This window comes from Phycodurus eques, chromosome 1, assembly GCF_024500275.1.
Source record: "Phycodurus eques isolate BA_2022a chromosome 1, UOR_Pequ_1.1, whole genome shotgun sequence".
Classification (NCBI taxonomy): domain Eukaryota; kingdom Metazoa; phylum Chordata; class Actinopteri; order Syngnathiformes; family Syngnathidae; genus Phycodurus; species Phycodurus eques.
The window spans coordinates 30,494,157-30,515,457 of NC_084525.1; the positions used below are offsets into that span (position 1 = coordinate 30,494,157).

Consider the following 21,301-nt stretch of genomic DNA (forward strand, 5'->3'; position numbering starts at 1 on the left):
ATATACTTTTAACCTGCCCACATTGTGAAGTGACAAACTAATTCATTTCCGGTTGAGACCCAGCGTCCTGTGTGGATGTGTATTATTTTATATTTATCTCTCCAAATACGTATTAATTGTCCTGTTATTTTGTTGTTGTCACTCTCCGCGAAAACTCGGCCCCAACCCGATCAATGCGGCAAGTGTACTGTACCGCCAAATCACTTATTTTGCAACTGCATGTAACAATTAAGCAATTAGCATGGCTTTGACATTCTTTGCTTATCCACTCCTCATCCTCTCCGTGACATGTAAGAAGTGTAGCTTATTTGCTACCATGGAGGCGATCAGTGACTTACAATGCATTGACAAAGAACTTTCTCCTCTGCGGCGCGGCAGTCGGGGGACGCAATAAAATAGCCTGCACCAACAGCTGTTCAATGTGGATATGTCGTAATGTCAGACGCTGGATTTCCTCCACCCCCCAATATACGGAACAACCAGTGGTATGGGCGTAACTACCGTATTGTCACAACCATAAGCCACACTTAAGTCTTAACTTTTCTCCAAAATGGACAGGGCGCCTTATAATACAGCACGCCTTGTGTGTGCACCGAGTTTCAAAATCTGTAAATGTTGTGCGACTTTGATGAGCGCTCCGCTTGACTGACTGGGACATTGCCTGCCGACACGCTGCTTATAGAGAGGAAGGGTGAGCGTGACAGAGGACATTAAAGACACGCCCCCAGTAGGTACATGGTTACATTATGTGCATCAGTTTGGATAAGGACCCCCGAGAATGGCACAGCTTAAAAAAAAGCACAGTTTAAATTGCAAGCTATCAGTTACGCAGAGGAACATGGGAATCGAGCAGCCGCGAGAGAATTCAAGATCAGCAGGAAAACGAGCTTCGGAAAGTCAAGAAGCCAAAGCGTAGTTTCTGCGGAAACAAGGCGAGGTGGCCCGAGTTGGAAGACCAACTCGAGCAATGGATTAAGGATCAAAGAACAGCCGGGTGAAGCATCTCTACAGTCACCATTCGACTGAGGGCAATAGACGCTTGCAGAAGAAATGAAAATCGAACATTTTCAAGGAGGTCCGTCTTGGTGCTTTCGTGTTATGAATCGGCGCCATCTATCCATCCGGGCAAGGACTACCGTGGCGCAGCAACTTCCGGCGGATTACAAGGAAAAGCTGGCCATCTTCCGCTCCTACTGCAGTAAAAAGATCGTTCAAAGTTAAGTTGCGAGCGGCGTGGGAGCCATGGATGACAGATGGCGAACACCGCTTTACTAAGACTAGGGGGCAGCGCCGGGCGAGTTACGCCACTATATGTGAATGGATTGTGGATGCATGGGCTGATTTATCTGCTTTGACTGTTGTTCGAGCTTTCGCGAAAGCCGGCATCATTTCTGAGGAGCCGCACGGCAACGAGACTGACTGACAATGAGGAGAGGGAACCCAGCGTGTTTGTTGGAGAATTTGCCCAGCTGTTCATTTCGGCTACAGAACATGAGGACTTTGATGGATTGATCAAAAAAAATAATGTGAGTACATTGTTAAATACTTCAAAAAAAGTACAACAGAACTGAGTTTTGCTTCCACTGGCTTTTTAAAAACATTGTTTTAGCGTGCATGCATGCTACCGTATGTTTTACCATGCCTGCGGCCAATAATGCGGTGCGCCTTATGCATCTGTTAAATACAGAACTAGACCCCGTAACTGAGACTGCGCCTAAACGAATAAAAATGTACATTGTACAGGGTTGGAAATAAAATTAAAACTAAACTGGATAGCATTTATTGCTATACAAAATTTTGTATAGCAATAAAAACAGTCACCACCAGTAGTACCTGGTAAGCAGGAGGTTTGGCGACTGCTCAATATGGACACACCGTTTTTTTAAGTTTGTTTTCACAATATAGTGTTTGTCATCGAATTCACTTACGAAATTTGTACTCACTGTTACGGCCAGTGGGAGAAGTCAGCATTTGGCGATTCCCATAACAAAATACAGACGTTCCCCAACATTTGACAGCTCTGCTTTTGACCGATCAGCAAATGCCTTTGTTTACCTCTGCCTTCCACTCAGTTTTAATTTATCAATCAACGCTCTCTTCGTCAAGTTATATATTTAATAAATAAATAAATAGGTTCCATATTTGTTTTGAGAGCTGCTGGCCACCCAGAAAAGGTTATGCTTACTGTAAACTCTTAAAAACATGCATTGCATATTGTAGTGATGGAAATTGAGGACTGCGTCGCCAAAGACCTCATTTTACATCACACTTAGTGATGAGATGGCAGATATTTTGGACCCTGTTGTAGCTTCTCCAGCGGTTAATATTCGTCTATTTAACAGAAAAGATGAGTTCAGTATTAACTGGGTACATGGTTGCAGGGCCTTCCAAAGGGATTAAAAAGAACCATGTGTGGTTTTACAGCGTGTGTATTACATATCCTAATGTGTACCATTTGCTCTAAGCGGTCACTCTTGACTGTGCCGCGTTCATCAACCAGAAGTCTGAAGGGCTCAGGCTTTGTGGGTTCAACCTTTTTCTTTTCAGGGAGATGGACCCTGTCAAAGTGTGGCAGCAGCTGAGCCTTGAATGCTGGAACCTGGAGGAGGGGACATTTGTTATTATTTTTGAGTTATTCCTAGGAATAAGCGTGTGCAATTGGAGGGCCAAAGGCCAATCCATCCCACCACCTCCTCCTTTTCCTTTCGTTCCTGGACGTCCTTAAGTTTCCTCTTCTCTTGCTCCCTCTGCTCAAACGAGAAAGGACAGACCTCTGTGTGTCGCTTATCCTGAAGCATAGGCTGAAATGGTGTGCCAAACTGAGGAACTGGGGTATGCTTGATTGAGGAGAGAGGTTTCACCTGAAAAGAGGGTTCAACGTTATTCCATGCAGGATGGGGAAGGAATTCCACTCAACAAACTGGTCCTTACTTCTTCAGTGGTTACATCAATACGAACTTTCTTGGGAAGGCTGAAGGCTGGCGAGTGTGCCACAGTTGGCTGCTTCACTCTCTTTTCTGGCACTCCCTGTTGACAAGAAAGTCCAGTTAATCCCACCTGAAACAATCAATGCTTTTCTGAAGAATTTGAACTCACCACAACTCCATCCAGGATCTTCTTGGGCAGTTCTTGAGCTTTGAAAGTGGGCTGTGGCTCATCTTGGGGTTTAGTTGCCTGCCTACCCTGGAGTCTCTTTTCAATGTGCATTGTGAAAGCCTCTTGTGCAGTGGGCTCCTTCACCACTGGCTTCTTCAGACTCGCTCCTCTCTCGAGAATTTTTTTGTTCAGCTCTTGGGCCTTGAAATTTGACCTGTTTAAAAGCAGTAAATTGACATTACAGCAAAGCCCCTATTAATCATGGGGAATATATATATCACCAGCCCCACCCTGAAAGAGACTTTTGTTTTAAATAAATTTACCCCTTTGAACACATTTAAACTTAATTTAAAGTCACACTTAAAAACATTTAATAAATAAATAAATAAAAGGCAGGGCCTGGTGGGGTTGCATCGGCGAGTGCGTGTATAACAAGTCTTATTTTGTGCCTCTGCATTGTGTTCTGGGTTATGCTACGGTGACACTTCCTGTGCAGTCGACCACACCAGGGTTCGAAATCACGCTGTGACCGTGTCATGTATTGGGAGGGGATTGGGGAATGACATCAGCACAGCCTAGCTTGATCCCGTTCCACCAGAGTGTCTGAGCATGAGCAGCGGCTGATAGCGGCAGCTGAGAGTGCGCCGATTGTGTTTTTACTGCTCCCGGCACTCAAATGGCTGAGAAGTACGACGGCGACTGTGGCTCTCCGTTCACTCATGTGAGGGCATTACACTAAATCCAATTTTGTGTTCTAGTAACACTATAAAGAAAATGGTGGCTTGTTGACAGTGCTAATGCCATCTTAGTATTGGTAGCACACTTTTGTTGAAGCTGGACAGTGAACTCAGTCACATCTTGCACACTTAACTGCACGCTATTACAATGGCCATGTTTGAGACTCACGCACATCAGTGAGGGGTGTGGCTTTCAGCAGACTGGAGAGGACTAACAATTACAGTGGTACCTTGAGATAAGAGTGACCTGACGTACTACTACTGAGATACGAGCTGTCGACTGGCCGAGTTTTTGCTTTGACTTGCGAGCCAAAACTTGAGAAACAAGTGCTATATGGCAGCACGAGCATCCCCTTACTTGACAACAGGCAGCCCTATGGCTGATGTAATTAGTAAATATCCTTCAAAAAGAGGCCTCAGGCATTGTCACTACCAGTTGGACTTTACTTAAACCAACCATAAAACAAAAATAATGACAATGAGAGACCCAGGCATTTCTTGCTCACAGGTGCGGAGAGCACATAGGGTGAGAGCGCTACAGAGCATTTAAAGACAAGCACGCAAATGAAACCAGTGTGTGCGTATGACAGACTTGGCTTCACTACACTTTATAAAAGCAGTTAATCTTTACATTGTCTTCTATATTTTACATTACACTGCTACTTTCTTAAAAACTTACATTTTTGGGGGGGGGGGGGGTGACGAGAACGGATTAATTGCATTTCTATTCATTTTAATTGTGAAAATGTTTTGAGATAAGAGCATGGCCACAGAACAAATTAAACTTGCATTTCAAGGCACCACCACTGTACCTCGATTTACGAACGAGTTAATGCATTAACGCGCAAGTCAGATTTCACCGTTAAAGTTGAAATACTTCTGTTACGGGTATTGTCCCACGTGATTGTGACAGCATGCTCAGTGTGTATGGACATGTGCGTCGATGTGTGAGTGAGATGGGACTGCGCAGGCGTCGTCCAGCGGGACTGTGAAGGAGGAGGGAGTGCGCGCCGGTGCGGGTGTGTACAGTAGCAAGTGTAGTGACGGCGACCGGGGAAGTGTAGCGATTAGCGGAGGACCCGTTGACGTTGAATGTGCAGGAACTAATAAAGCCATTAAAGCAGCAAATCGGTGCTTCGTGTCTTAACCCTGAGGAGGACAATCTTGGCCTTAGAGAAGGAGTCTCCCGACCACGGTCAGGTGACCGTGGCAGGAAAGGTTAACACTTCGTATGAAGAAACTAAAATACATTAAAATTAAAAAAAATAAGATGCTGTACTTACTTTACTGCTGAGAGTGTGACAAAAAGGAGGTCGAAAAAGGCAAAGATACTCCCGGTGCACAAACGCTGACAAGCACTATGCACTAGCTAAGCAGAAACACTATGTTGCTGGGACAAAATGGCGGACGTGGCACGGGCGTCGTAAAGTCGAAACGTCGTAGGTCGAGTACGTCGTAACTCGAGGACTTCCTGTACTTGAAAGCTCAGATGGTATGGAAGCAAGCATTTAATTTAGATCTTACTTTTTAAGTTCCACCTCCTCATTTTCAGCCTCCAGTTGTGTACTGCTTTTAACTGTGGTAGGTCGGCACCTCAGTCTTGTTGCAAACTTCGGGGATTGAGGCCGAGTGAGTCGCAATCGCTGGGCCTTTGCTTTGGGCGGACCTGTTAAAAGCATTTTAAACATCCATGTGAGTTTGTGTCACATAACCACTCAAGAAATACAACAAACAAACCACCACACCTTTGGCTCTTTCCTGCTGACTCAACTGACGGAAGCGTTGAGGGGTTCGCTTCTGTATCTGCATTATATGCTCGGCAACTGGCACATAGGGGTCTTTGATCACCTCTCTCTTGTTACTTGCTAGAGGCTTCCCAGGTCTGGCCACACTGCAACCACCTAGCACATGTGTCTAACGAAGCAGATGCAAGCTTATGATGAGGTGTGTTGAGGATGTCCCAAGACTTTGACCTTGAACAATCGCAAGCCTATGCTAGTATTTCAACACTTCGATACAATGACAGCTAGGGGCAGAGCAAGGAGACACGACAAACATTGCTCCAAAACCTGCATGTACCTTTCCGCATTTCGTGCCTTCACAGATGTGCAACTTACCCATCCCATCGCTAGAGAGTACGCCCGGACGGAACAAGGTGCCAACAGCAACCCCCACAACTGATAAACTCTGCATTCCTCCCTGCTGCCCCGCTGAGCCAGACGGTCACAGGAAAGCTGATTTTTGTCACCCAGACCTTAAAATAATTTACAGCTCCCCTAGAAATGAGAGCTTCCATTCAAAAGACCCTTTTTTGTGCAAAACTGAGATGCCAACCAAAAGGTTGGGAGAACCTCTTCCCAAAAGTGACAAAGAACTCAAATAAAGTTCAATGGACCATTTGTTATTTTCTCATCAAAAGTGGCAGAGAGCTCTAGGACAATTGCTGTAACACGGGTGACACCGACTGGCGGTGGAGAGTTACTGCTAGACGCAAACTGTGCCCAGTTTTCACCAAATTTAAATGTCTGTTTTTATATTTTACAAACTTTACATGAAAGCGCCTAGTGCAGATGACACCAATGCCCTCAATGACCGTTTCCTCACAGGTCTGCTGGTTAAATCAGTTTGTCAACTTAATCAGATGAGATGTTTTACCTGACACAACAAATGTTACATCACAAATAAGTGCTCTTAGCCACCACAACGCTGAAAAACATTGCGTAGATTAACCAGGGTATGTGCGTGACATTGCAAAAGCTGGGAACAGATTTCTTTATCTGAGATCCAATAATTAATTTTCTATTCCACTCGTATGAAAACCACAGGAAAATTCTAGAATGAATTTTAAAAATCAGAGGCAGGGTCTCTCCTCCCACTAGAAACCCTCGAGGTCAGCCCTCTTTGCTCCTTGGTATAAAAAGCTAGAGCTTTTGTTGTTCTGCACTCTTTGTTATCTTCTGTCTGGCAAAGACACTGGCGCACCGCCAGAGAGCCCCACCTTTCACCACGAGGTGGCGGATACGCACTGAACCTTCCTCGCCACGCCAACAAGCGCTGACTGCAGAAGCACTCTGCCCGTGCCCCGAAACTACACGTGTTGTGTGCGCGGAAGTTTACGGACAAAAATCAGTCAGGAAGGGATTACGTAGCTCATGGCAGACCAGCGCCACCCCAAATGCTCAGGCCAGCCCACGCTTGAACTCCTGTGTTTTCTTTTCGTCAAATCCACCTGTGCGGCACCCATCCATGGGGAAGCGCGACCCGGTTTTCCAAATTCTGTTCTACGCAACGAGAGTACAACATGCCGTTTCCCAGGTACAAATTGGTGCATAATTGGGATTACTTAGCGGTCACATAAATTCTCAGCTCTCGCATTGTCACTGCACATCCTCATTCCACACTCACATCAGTCATTGACCCTACATTTTGTTCTTTACGTACGTTTGCGCTTGTAATCTTTGTCGTCCAGCCACTTGGCATAGTTTCTCTTTAGTTTTACCCCTTTGATTTAATTACATTTTCCTTAAAAGTCCACCCCGTGTGTGCTTTATTGCAACAATAAACCGCTGTAATCTCGAACTCTTATTCCGTCCATGTAGCAAACCTTCCAGAATAGAGCGATTGATTAGGTTTGTGTCACTTTTCCGAAGGTTTATGAATATAAAGAGACGTGGCCCCCCTTTTGAGTCAAAGACTCAACTTGCAACTTTGTGACGCAAGTCAATAAACCTGGAAGTAAAAGCAGGCGTTCGCTTCCGGCGTATTCTTTTCCAAAATGTGTGGGGTGGACGGCAAACACATTGTAGCCTAAATTACAAAACATTTCAGGGAAGATTTTTTTTTATTTTTTTTTTCCTCTCTCCATTGTCCGCATACTTTGATGACTGACTGCACGCTATACTGGCAGAACTCGGTCCATTAAGAATGAGGACGTGGCAATTCCACCAAATGGCCACTGCATGGAATAAGGGAAAACTGAAACCTACCGGAAAGTATATGCCTAAACCTCTTGACATCACAAGGATAATTTTTTAGCCTCACCCATTTAAAACCAGGAACATTTAGGTATAAAATAGTTTAAGCCATATCACAATAATTAAGCAGTATATAATTCAGTGGTCTTTTGAACATTTTCAGCACTTCATTCATTTTTCATACCGCATGTCTTCACTAGGATCACGGGCATGCTGAAGCCTATCCCAGCTGACTCTGGGCGAGAAGCGGTTTACACCCTGAACTGGTCGCCAGCCAATCGCAGGGCACAACTAGTCACACTCACATTCATACCCAAGGACAATTTTGAGTCTTCAATTAACCCACCGTGCATGTTTTGGGGATGTGGAAGGAAACTGGAGCACCCCGAGAAAAACCATGCAAACAAACTATTTAGAAACAAAACAACGATTTAAGTTTTGGAAAACTAAAAAAAACAGATCAATCTATTTTTAGGTACTCAATGTTTCGTTTTAGTTATAAGTCTTTTTTTTTTCCATACAATAGTTTTAATTTTCCATACTTTTTCCAGACCTGGTAGAATTTTATTACATCAAATTCCAGACTTTTCCATACTTGCATAGGAACCCTGAAATTCAAACTGAAGCCCTTTTCACCAACTGCCTTCCACACTGGAGAATGACATCAAATGGAACTACATTGCCTAGATCTTTATACAGGGTTCATACACATTTGAGATTTCTAAATTCCATACTATTTCCAGACTTGTCTTTATAAAAAAAAAATTCTTTTTTTAAAAAAAGACATTTGAATAGATGTGCATCATTACGACTATATGCCATTGTCACCAAATAATTTCCAGATTATAGCCATTACACATATATATGGTGTACATAAGCGACTGTTGATGCAAGCTCTCAGGATGGCAAAGCTGTACTCTCTGTTGGTCCTCGTTGACTGAAACAACGGTGCAGTGTTCAGTTCATAGTTTTTGTAACAGGAAGCGTCTTGGCGTTTTAATACAATATTTAGTTTTTTTCCTGTTGATTTCATCCTTGTTTCTAAGTGGATTTAAATATTACGGAGTTAACCATTTGTGCTGCTTCCGCCTCTTCATTTCGCCCCACAATTGCTCAGCAGCATCAGTCAAACGTGTTGCCATCACCAACTAAAGTAAATAATTAAAATCACTCATTTTAAATTCGCTAATTTATGTCCTCAGAGTACTTTATGTTTACTTATTAGAAAATCTGACTGTCAGGTTGCTGTGTTTGCTCAAATAGTCTAACGGCTTCTTTGTACACGCGCGGACAGCGACAGCGCTGACGTCACTGCGGCTATCCTGCGCGCAGTTTGCCTTTATACTCTAGCGCAACCCACGTGTGCCGTAGTTCTCCAAGTCGGGGGTGAAGCTATGGCTGATATTGGCAAGAACGCCACAGGGTAGAGTTTCCTCTGCATTTTGTGGCCATTTCCAGTAACCGTTTTTACTTTCCTTCCTGTAACAAGGAACAATAGTGACCGTGGAACAGAGTCTGCTAGAACAAATTGACTTAGATGACCAGATGATGAGTTTAATTATGCTGCAAAAATCGATCGAGAATGCGGCGGCGTAGTTTCCCCACTTTAATGTTCAAGATCAAACGAATAGATATAACCCAAGTTATCATAAAATGCCGTTTTTAAAATGGCATTTTATGTAGGGGGGGGGGGGGGGGTGGACTATTCAGTTACCGGTCCCTGTGTGAAAAAGTAATTACCTCCATTGTTAAGACATGAATTAATTGTGGCTGATCACACCCAAGCCTGATTACCTCCAGACCTCTTCAATCAAGAAATCACTTAAACAGAATCTGTCCAAACAAAATCAAGTCAGACAAAAGATCTAAAAAACCTGCAACAAAATGACACGATCCAAAGAAATTCAAGAACAGTCGAGAAATATGGTATCCATGGCATAGTTCCAAGGCAAAAACCACTTGTGATCAAAAAGAACAAAAGCTCTTCTTTTTGCAAAATAAATAAATCTGAATACGTCCCAAGACTTTGGGGAGAAGATTATATGGACTGACGAGATGAAAATGATTATCTTGTTACATCTGGCGTAAATCTAGCACAGCATTTCATAAAAAGATCATCATACCAACAGTCAAACATGGTGGAGGCAGTGTAATAGTCTTAGGCTGCTTAGCTCCTTCAGGACCTGGATAACTTTCAGAGATTGATGGAACCATGAATTCCGCTCTTTAGCAGAAAATCCTGAAGGAGAATGTTCAACCATGACTTTGTAACCTCAAGCGCACTTGGGTTCTACAGCTAGGTAACGAGCCAAAAAACACCAGCAAGTCAATCCAATTGAAATGGAGTGACATGACCTTAAAAAGGCCATTCATGCTCAAAACCCTCAATTGTTGCAGAATTCAAAAAAATTTGCAAGGGAGAGTGGGTCAAAATATCTCCACAAAACTGAGAGACTCATTGCCAGTCACGGAACACACTTGATTTCAGTTGTTGCTGCTGAGGATGGCCCAACCAGTTATTATGTTTAAGGGGTAATTACTTTTTCCACACAGGGCCAGATAACTGAATAGTTTTTTTTCCTTAAATGATTTTAAAAAAGCATTTTAAGTTCAAATGGGTTATATTTGTCTGATATTTACAATTGATTGATGGTTTTAAACAAAGTGGGGAAACTATGCAAAAATATGAATTTGAGAAAGGGGGGCCAATACCTTTTCACAGAACTGTATATATACAGTGGGTACGGAAAGTATTCAGACCCCCCCCAGTGCTGTGACATGCAGTGAGCTGTAAGGTCTTACACAGGTGTGTGGCTTTCCTAATCAAACACAGCTGACTCCAATGAAGGTGTAGAACCATCTCAAGGCTGATCAGAAGAAATGGACAGCACTCGAGTTAATATCCAGGTGTCACAGCAAATGATCTGAATGTGATATTTCAGTTTTTCTTTAATAAATGCAAAAATTTCAACAATATTTTTTTTTTCTGTCAATATGGGGTGCAGTGTGTGGATAAATGAGGAATAAAATGAACTTAAATGATTTTAGCAAATAGCTGCAATAAAACGGTGAAAACTTTAAGGGGGTCTGAATACTTTCTGTACCCACTGTACATTTTTTATATACAATTACATTTTTTTTTTTTTTTTTTTTTTTTTTTTTTTTTTTTAAGTAAACAGAGCTGTTGTAACAGTCTTTGAAACATGAATATTGTTCCATACAATAGTATCCATTTTCCATCCTTTTCCAGACCTGGAAATGTATGAAATCAAATTCCATACTTGCACAAGAACCGTGTTTATAGTAAAATGCGTTCACTAACAAGCACAGTTGGCGCTGTACACGCCATGGAATGCCTGAATCACCAGAACAACTCAAAAATGACCTTTGACTTGGACAAACTCTAAAAGAATGCCCATGACAGCATTTACAAAAGACAAATGTTATGGTGTTTGCATCAACTGCTTACTGATATGGAGGGTTCTTCGTTGCAGAGACTGTCAGCTGAAGTCATTTTGGGTTCTCCGACACAATACTGTTCTTCATTGTTAACGTCTCTGCTGGTCTCCTCTTTGTCCACAGCACAATTAGAGTTAAAGGTCCTGTAAGGTGAAGAGAAAAAAAAAAAAGTCCTGTAACTCAGACATCACAGACACGAGTCTTAACAAGTCTGCAAAATTTTAATGGGAGGGGGGGGGGTGGAATTTATATTAAAAAAAAGGCACCCAGTAAGAGGCTCCAAAAAAAAAAAATCATGAAAAAAAAAAAGACACTCTCATAGCTAAGAGCTGTAGCCTAGTTTAAAATACAAAATAAACAAGTATTTTTGTTATAAAACTATAGCCATTTAAAACCAGCACAAATCGCCATTTGCCAAATTATGTGCAAGTATACTTACATCTATAAACCGTTTCAAATTATGCTCATATTTACCTAAATGGTCAATGCCAATGTCAGCATCATTTTCTTACAGTTTCATCTTTAATTTCTTTGAATGATGTCAGAATAGCCTCCCAGAGCTGCTGTTTGGATGTGAACAGCCTCAAACGCTCAACGATCTTTTGCGTGAGGATGCTCCAAAAGGTTCTCAACAGTGTTTATGTCAGAGAAGGATAGAGGCCACACCACCAGTTACTCTCAGTTTATGCCAATAGCAAGCAATGATGCAGAGGTATTCTTTGCAATAGGAGATTAACTGATGAGCGGCACCGTGCAACTCTGAAAGGTTCAGATGGATGGAGGAGTAGATGATTGGGTGGATAGCCACCATGTCGCAACAAGGCTGCAACGTCAGCTAGTAAGTGTTGTTGAGCTTTGGGCTGGAATCATGGGGAGGGAGCTGGTTGTGGTTGGACCCATTAGGGCCCTAAAATATGTCAAAATGTACCCCGCAAAGTACAGTATATAGAGTTTCTGGCCAAAGAGGACAAGAACCATCCAGACTGTTATGGACGCAAAGTTCAAAAGCCAGCATCTGTGATTGTATGGGGCTGTGTTGGTGCTAATTGCATGAGTAACTTGCACATCTGTGAAAGCACCATTAATGCTGAAAGGTACATACAGGTTTCGGAGAAACATATGCTGCCATCCAAGCAATGTCTTTTTGATGGACGCCCCTGCTTATTTCAGCAAGACAATGCCAAACCACATTCTGCATGTGTTACAACAGCGTGGCTTCGTAGTAAAAGAGTGCAGGTACTAGACTGGCCTGCCTGCAGTCCAGACCTGTCTCCCATTGAAAATGTGTGGCGGATTATGAAGCGTAAAATATGACAACGGAGACCTAGGACTGTTGAACAGCTTAAGCTGTACATCAAGCAATAATTTGAAAGAATTCGACCTACAAAGCTTCAACAATTAGTATCCTCAGTTCCCAAACGTTTATTGAATGTTGTTAAAAGAAAAGGTGATGTAATACAGTGGTAAACATTATGCTGGCTCAGAGACCGCTTCGCTGCAGCTCGTGAAAGCGCATGACATCGCCGTCGTTGGAAAGGAGCCGTGAGAGAAGGAAGGTGGAATGTGTATTTGAGTGACAGGAGAGGAAGTATTTTCAGCGCTCTCTTAAGACACGCCCACAGCATCTTCAAGACTGTCTCAATTAGAGAGCATTTTGAAGCCTGAGTTCACATACTTTGCTTCTTTTTTTTTTTCTCTTTTTTTAATCCATTCATTCATTGTCCAGCTTGTTAACAAGACTCTTCTGAGACGCAAATTGTTTCTCCTGTTTGGTTGCATTAACATTTGTCTTTTTGAAAATAATTAGCTCAAGCCATGAGTTTATAGATGCTCTAGTACAGAGATCTCGGCTTTAGTGTTTAACTCATTCCATGACCAAGGTTATAACTCAATTTATTTGCAGCAAAACAATATTCCCCACTGAAATTTTATCAACCCATTGCAGCACCCACCCCCCCACGCCATTTTAAAGAAACACTTTTCTATTAAGGAAATAGCAAAGTGTTATATAAAAACTAAATGTAATAAAATAAAGAGGCTTTATTAAGCATGTTGGGACAAGCCCAAAAGTCACATCTGTAGTGTATGTGTGCGGCTTTAAGGTGTGGCCTAATGAGTGACACCGAGAATATGGCCAGCGATTGAGGTGATCGTCTTGCGGTGGGTTTTGACCTGCTGTAAGCAACTAGCGAATGTTGTCATTTTGCATTTGTTCAATTCAATAATGGGCTGAAAGTGGCTCGGCAACTGTGGCCACATAGGAGGCCATTACAGTCCTTTAATGGCACCTTTTGTATTATTATTTATTTATTTTTAAACTTCACACAAACAACTAAAATTTTAGCTCACAACACTAATAAAAAAAAAAAAGCAACAGCTCATAAAACTCAAGGGGAACGCTTCAGCCAAGGTACTTTTTTCCCCCCCTCCTATATGTCTAAGTACACATGCAGGCTATTTCAGGTGTCAAACATAGCAGCCTGTTCTGCCTTTCGATTACTACCTAATGTAGCACTTACTTTTTAGCCTTTTTGGATGGCCGAGAAGGTAAACAACCTTTCCTCTTGTGTGTTGAAACTCTAAAAGAACAAATGTGAGTCAGTTGTAACAGTAACATGCAAAAATCATCATTTCAGCTATAAGATATAAACAAGTCTATAGTTATGGCAGTCCATAACCACACAGACGTTACACAGGCACCTGCGTGGTTGATCATTGGCCTTAATCTTTGGAACAGCGCCGCTGTCAAAAGATGTGGAGTTAGCAACCGTAGAAACTGAAAATCACACATGAAACAATAATTAAGACAATTATATAAATCAGCATACAAGATCAAATCTGTACAATAACTGAATGTTTAGCATTCACACAACTAACCATCTGTTACTGCAATTCTCATTGGGCCCACAGCAGCTATGTGTTTAGGGGTTGCATGATGTGTTGAATCAATGGCCTGACGATCTAAAAACAAAAGTCAATTTTAACCACTTTTAGATTACGAAGCTGACAAACAAATATTACTTTATTAATACTTATTGTACAAGATCCACTTTAGCAGACATTTTTAGTAATTTTGAGTTGTATTTTAATTAGCTTGTGTAAGGAGCTATGGCTCAAAGTATGATTGCCCACTACAGGATGTAAAATATCCCAAAATATTTTTATTCCATTTATTGCCTTAGTGCCCCAAGTGTTCCCTGAAAGGTTAACTTCGAGCCCTGGGTATAGAAAAATAGATGGATGGAAGAGAACATACATAGTATCCACTTTATCCATCTATTTTCTTCTGATAGTCCGGTACCCATGCCACTCTTTGGGACTGGTCGGGGCACTTCAGTAGGGATGGGGGACTTTCCTGGCTCTTGGGGAGTGGCTGGCTCCCCCGCGGGATGGGCTCGCTGGCTTGGCCCCCAGCCTTGTGGGTGAACTGGGGCCGAGTCCACCCTTGCTCAAAGTGCTGGCTCAGCAACTCCTTACACCAGTTGACTAACATGCATGTGATATGTTCACTCACTAATAAGTTCCATAGACACGCTATAGGCTTTAATTGCTTGTGCTGGGACCACTAATAATAACATGTTATATTAAAATATCAACTCACAGGTTTTTACAGGTTTAGAAACTATAAAAGCCACTGCACCGCTCCTCAGTAGCACCGACTTGTTCATTTCCTACACCCAGTCTTGTCCTTTTCTGTCCTCTCAGCTTGTCCTATTGGTTAGTTGTTGCCTCACTGGGAGATTTCTGATCTCAAAGATCGGATCGGGAGACCCCCAATTTTTTATAAAACCTTGCTTCGGGTCTGTGCGATTAACTTGCAATAAATTAGTGCAGCTCTGGGCTCATCTGATCACTGCGTAATACCATACAGGCAAAACGTAAATGCGAAGCCCATTGAAGTGGGGATAGATCCCTGTATAATTGTGCTAGAAACTGGCTGACTAAAGAAATTAACGTTGCAAAGAAATTAGGCAGTAAAGTTAAAAAAGAAGTTTACCGCTAACAACTAAATCAGCCTGGCATGCATTACAATTGCTAACCAATTACAAGCGACCACCCCCCTAAGCTGAGATCAATAAAGAACTAGCCGACGACTTGAACACCTACAGCAGATTTGAAAAGGACACTCACGCCCCAGACCCACCACCATCACACCTCTGACTCAACTCTCAGTGGAGACGTAATAGAATTCCTGCCAGCAATGCGGACCAAACTGACACCGATCATACGGGGACCAAACAGCGCTTATTGGGGGGTGCAGTACCCCATACTCCACAGGACACGATCGAATGCCTTTTCCAAGTCCACAAAACACATAGACTGATTGGGTGAACTCCCATGCACCCTCAAGGACCCTGATGAGGGTGTAGCCATGGTCCACAGAGAGGTGATAAACCACACTGCTCCTCCTGAGTCCAAGATTCAACTTCCCTCCTCTCCAGCACCCCCAAATAGAGCTTACCAGGGAGGCTAATGCTATAACACCAACTAGCCAAATGCCAGTCGATTTAAGCAGTGGCCAGTAACATTGCCTGTGCCACTAGCTACTTTGGCAGGGTGAGTTTGTGAAATTATGCCATGTGCAGTGCGAGTAATCTAGAGGCGCTGTGGCTTTGATGATTATATTCTTTACTTCAAAGGGCAATGACATGCATTGCCCACTAGACTACACAAGTGAACGATAACGAGGTAGGCCAAATCACAAGGTGAACCTCACGATGTTTGAATACATAAACCAACAGTGAACAGTAAAATAAGTGGGGTGGATGAACACAACGTCTACTACTATTAGGGAACAATTAACATCTAACAAACAAAGCCAATCAATAAGTCACCTATTTACACAAAGCCGGTCTGTATGGTGGACATTCCAGTGTGAACTTCCTTGACACTACAATAGTTAATTGTAGTTTTCTCAAACATCATCTGACATAAACCAGGAAGGCCATTTGAAATTTAATTTGACATGGCCCCTGACAAAAAAAAAAAAGTTTGTACAAGTGGACTTTGTCAAGAGCTGCTCACACGGCTCCTCGCTCAACCAAAATCCAAGCATCCCCCCCAAAAAATAAAAAAACAAGAGACAGTCATTCGCTACAAACTTGGACAAGATGGGCTTCAAAATTGGAATGACTGAAGTATTCATATTTTGTCTACTGAACGCAACAAGTAACCTTGGTGATATGGATATAAGCACCCTTTTACTGAGTAAGAAACAAACAACTGCACGCCTGCTGTCATTGACTAAGAGAGTTGACAACAAAACTAAGCAGCTTGTCACTTCAGCTATTAAAAAAAGGGTCTCTCTCAGACAGCCAATCTTCGCAGAGTGGAACTACTTGAAAAGGATGTTACAGTAAAGCTTCTGGAAACCTGGGAAAAGCAGAATGTATACATCTATTGCTGTGGGCAAATTAACCGATTGCACAGACATGGCCCAGCTGAAGTGTAATGCTAAAATAAATTTATTTTCCCCGTCATATTTAATATTCCATTTTAAGAGACTCAACGTCTGTGTGGTGGTTCAGACTCCGAAGTCTCATATGTATTGTGGTTCTTGTAGCGTTTAAATATTAGTTTTGCTTTTCAGTGTGTTTTTTGAGGGGCAAAATGCAAATTTTAACTCCCAAACTTTAATGCAAGACTGCTTAATTCAAGCCTTGAATTGTTCTGGAAGGGACTTTCTTTAGGTTGGTAGCTCTGCAGTCATAGCCATAAAAGCAATTGTACTAATAATTTCCATTAATAATTGTCAAGTTTGATTTGTTTCCATACTTTAATTAGGGCTGTCAATTGAATAATTTGTTTAAATTGATTATTCCACACTTTTGAATTTTGATTATTAATCTCAATTAATCACATGGGCGAAATCTAGCACACAATTCCTCATTTTGCTTTGAGATGGCATTATAAACTTTTTGTGCTTCCATGAAAAGACAGTTCAGCGCTCCACTATATGCAAATAACCATTTTATTTAAAGTACCATCGGGTGAATTTAGATTTTTTTTTTTTTGCCATCGAGCACACCAATCTTTGCACTGGCGTAAGCGGTGACCTCATCATTGACCTTATAGAAACCTGCACCGTATTTTGGATACCCATCCACAGTTAAGGGAAAGGAGCGTGGTCCCTAAAAGGGGAAAAAAAGATTTGTCCAAGTTAATACTAGGCTTACAGGATTCAGGATTTTTGGGGCCAATCACAGATCAGCACGTTTAAAAAAACAGATAACCAATCCGATCAAAAGATGGAGAAATGTGTCCATTTACATGACTTGTTCATTTATTGTATATACTGAATGCATAAATTTTCTGTACCGCTTATCCTTATAGGGTCTGCTGGAGCCCATCCCAGCTCAAAATTATTCTCCAGCATTTAAAAAAAAAAAAAAGTTAAACATCAATGACCTCTAGGGGGCATTCAAGGATTGGCTACTTACTTAACTTTAAGTCAGATCAGAGAAATAATGGGTGCCAACTTACTGTAATTAAATTAATAAATACTATTAATGACATGCTTACACTAACTTTCTCACTGTCCCAGCTATATGGACAGGTGTTGTCCAGAGTTCGCGTAGTTTGGTTTTTCCTTTTTTTTTTTTTTCTTTCCACTCTCACGCTGCGTTTCTTGAACGCAGCATGCTCCAAGTTGTGGACATTCTTCAGGTGCCCAATCAAATTTGTGTTGAAGCATTTAGATGACGTTCCCCACAACGTACTTCTGTTGTGCACAGACTGCAAATAACTTGCAAGTCGTTTTTCTGAGACAACGCAAAATAGTACCACACACATGACGTATTTTTAGACATTCTTGGGGGGGAAAAAACTTTAATGGCCATCAGATAGTTACAATACTGCACTACAAGACACATGAAAAGGCGAAAAACTTGCTTTTGGAGTCATACGCAACAGCGACAGAGTTAACTTCTTGTGCGGAGCAGATCGATGACGTCATTGATCGGATCGGCGAATAACATGAAAGCTGATCAGCATAAAATGCCAATCATCACCCGATAGCGAGCACACCGGCGTAAAGTCTACTTAATACACAAATAATGCAGTAATTTTGTGATTAATCATGAGTTAATGCTTTAATTTGACAGCCATAATTTAATTAATGTAAAGCACTATTTTTATTTGGCATACAAAATGCAACACTGACTGATGTTTTTTGTCAATGTCTTTATGTCCCCAAAGTGTTCTGTAAATTGACTGTTTGTTGTACTAGAGCGGCTCCAACTACCGGAGACAAATTCCTTGTGTTTTGGACATACTTGGCAAATAAAGATGATTCTGATTGATAGATACTTGCAGTGTTTCTGCTTTCAATGTTCCTCATTTTGGTTTTGATCAAGAATTGTCATTTTGGTATATCACTACAAAAATGCTTGCAATGTCTCAACATTATTTACTGCATATGGCAATTTCAAATTTTCGCACAAAATGTAAATTGACGCACATGATTTGCCTTTGTGAGGCACATAAAAATAAAAGTCTGGCGCTCCAGATGTGGCTCCCGGGCCTCAACTTTGACGTAAGTGCTTTAAGTAATCCGGTTTATTTTGTCAACTATAATGTTGACAAAGATCATTCAACTAAACAGTCATATTTTACTGGAAGACAGCTGATGAGCATAAACCCACATACAACCAAGGGCGTACGTAACCCACTTTCGATCACACTTTGCTGTTGTCAACTAACCACCTGCATCCGTGGTTTGTAAAACAATAGTAACAAGTTATGGTGAATTACTTACCGAACCATTCATCGTCGCACGGCTCATTTGCCAACTGCTTGAAATCAACGACGTGGGAAGGCGCGTCGAATTCATATCTGCCCGCAGGGTCACCGACGAGGTCTTCGGCCATTTCAACAGCAGCGTGTATATGGTTCCTGAATAAATGACTGAAGAAGTTAACCAAATATCAATTTGTCTCTGACCTGAGCAACCGATTAAGCTTGGCTAATTTACGTATACGCATGAACGCGGCAACCATGTTGCGTTTAACATTTTGCACTAGAAGACGCTTCGAAAGGTTGAACCACGCGTCAATAAACGACCGTAACATCGCTTAGCTACTTACAAACTTTTAGGTGTCGTTACTGCCGCCACGGAACTAAGAGCTATAAAAGTTTACCAACGTAAACACCTACCTTGTGGATGCGAGCCCGAGTACAAGTTGCGCAGTAAAACTGTAATGGCGGTGCTTTTTAAACTGCCCAATCGGTGACTTTGTGCTCGTCACCTCGCCGCTTATTGGCTCACACCAAGTCGCATCAACAGCGCCCCCTATAGCGCCCAGGATTCACTGAGAGGGGGCAATCTCTCCACCCAAACGGGTGTTTACATGACAAAAAGTTTTTAATATGGCGTACTCTTTTGGGCTTCTAAACTGATTATAACCAAGGGTGCGCCTAACCCCTATTTGTAAAGTTCAGCAACAAAAACAACATAAAGGAAGTGCGACAGTCATGATTATGCTGGTCGGTGTGCAAGATTTTGATATACGTATAGTATGGTTCATTTCAGAAATCGAGGAATTTAGACACCAACATTTTTATTTTTTTTGTAAAGCGGGGCAAATTATTTTACAATTTTATGGTGTGTTCAAGAAAAACTGGTAATAAACTATCATATAATTCATCCATCTTAAAAAGGGCACAGTTTTAAAGATGTTCTTTGTTATGTAGTACATTTTGCTGTGTTAGACACAATCCTGTTAAAATACTCAGACACGTTTCAAAAATATTGCTGAACAAATCACTTCCAATTGAATGAGAAAGTAAATTTCCATCTGAACACTGATCTCATTTGAGTATTATATACTCTAATTACAGTAACAGCTTTATAAGTAATATGGTTGCAAATCAATATAGAGGGTAACAAGTTCAAGTCCCGCTGCAGACAATTTTTTTTTTAAAAAGGCAACTAGTTGTTGGACAGATGCTAGTATGCTTGCCGGCTACTTTTGAGGTGCCCTTGAGCAAGGCACCCCGTCCCACACTGGGCGGGTTTACATGGAGACCTTTCGTCTTTCAGATTAAAGTTCTCTTGTCAACTTTTTACATGTAACATAATATATTCCGATTGGGTGTATACATGTGTGTGTGTGTCGAAGTCGAAGAAGAAGCGGTGGAAAGCGGGTTATTCGGCAGAAAGAGAAGAGGAAAAGCAGAGCCTAGAATTGAATGTGGGGACTTTGAATGTCACTGATGGTGTAGTGGTACACTCGCCTGACTTTGGTCCAGGCAGCGTGGGTTCAGTTCCCACTCAGTGACGGTGTGAATGGGACTGTGAATGGTTGTCCGTGTCTATATGTGCCCTGCGACTGACTGGCGACCAGTTCAGGGTGTAGTCTGCCTTTCGCCCAAAGTTAGGTTGGATAGGCTTCAGCGTCCCGTGACCCTAACCAGGATGAGCGGTGTTGAAAATGAATGGATGGACTTTGAATGTTGGGACTATGACAGGAAAATCTCGGGAGTTGGTTGACATGATGATTAGGAGAAAGGTTGTTATATTGGGTGTCCAGGAGACCAGGTGGAAAGGCAGTAATGCTCGAAGTTTAGGGGCAGGGCTTAAATTATTTTACCATGGTGGAGATGCAAAGACGAATTGAGTCGGGGTTATTTTAAAAGAAGAGTTGGCTAAGAATATCTTGGAGGTGAAAAGAGTATCAGATCGAGTGATGAGGCTGAAACTTAAAATTGAGGGTGTTATGTATAACCACTAATGTATAGTGGTTATGCCCCACAGGTAGGATGTGACCTGGAGGTGAAAGAGAAATTCTGGAAGGACCTAGATGAAGTAGTTCTGAGCATCCCAGAAAGAGAGAGAGTCGTGATTGATGCAGATTGTAATGGACATGTTGGTGAAGGAAATAGGGGTGATGAAGAAGTGATGGGTAAGTACGGCATCCAGGAAAGGAACTTGGAGGGACAGATGGTGGTAGACTTTGCAAAAAGGATGCAAATGGCTGTAGTGAACACTTTTTTACAGAAGAGGCAGGAACATAGGGTGACCTACAAGAGCGGAGG

At 42.0% G+C, this 21,301-nt stretch overlaps 1 protein-coding gene across 5 annotated transcripts in view; it reads right to left on the minus strand.

Annotated features, from left to right (window-relative positions):
* tpx2 (TPX2 microtubule nucleation factor) overlaps positions 1-19,483 on the minus strand; it is a 24,023-nt gene extending 4,540 nt beyond the window's left edge. For 2 of the 5 annotated variants that reach the window (XM_061687110.1, XM_061687144.1), the window contains exons 1-12: positions 19,421-19,483; positions 19,023-19,159; positions 14,144-14,227; positions 13,967-14,042; positions 13,786-13,845; positions 11,277-11,409; positions 5,579-5,747; positions 5,358-5,499; positions 3,097-3,310; positions 2,932-3,027; positions 2,688-2,861; positions 2,453-2,599 (exon numbers count right to left, since the gene is read on the minus strand). In XM_061687110.1, coding sequence (XP_061543094.1) covers positions 2,453-2,599; positions 2,688-2,861; positions 2,932-3,027; positions 3,097-3,310; positions 5,358-5,499; positions 5,579-5,747; positions 11,277-11,409; positions 13,786-13,845; positions 13,967-14,042; positions 14,144-14,227; positions 19,023-19,134 — 1,407 coding nt within the window. In that variant the 5' untranslated portion in view covers positions 19,135-19,159; positions 19,421-19,483. The other 3 variants (XM_061687136.1, XM_061687118.1, XM_061687127.1) reach the window with 3 other exon arrangements.
* Between the last annotated feature and the right edge of the window lie 1,818 nt (positions 19,484-21,301).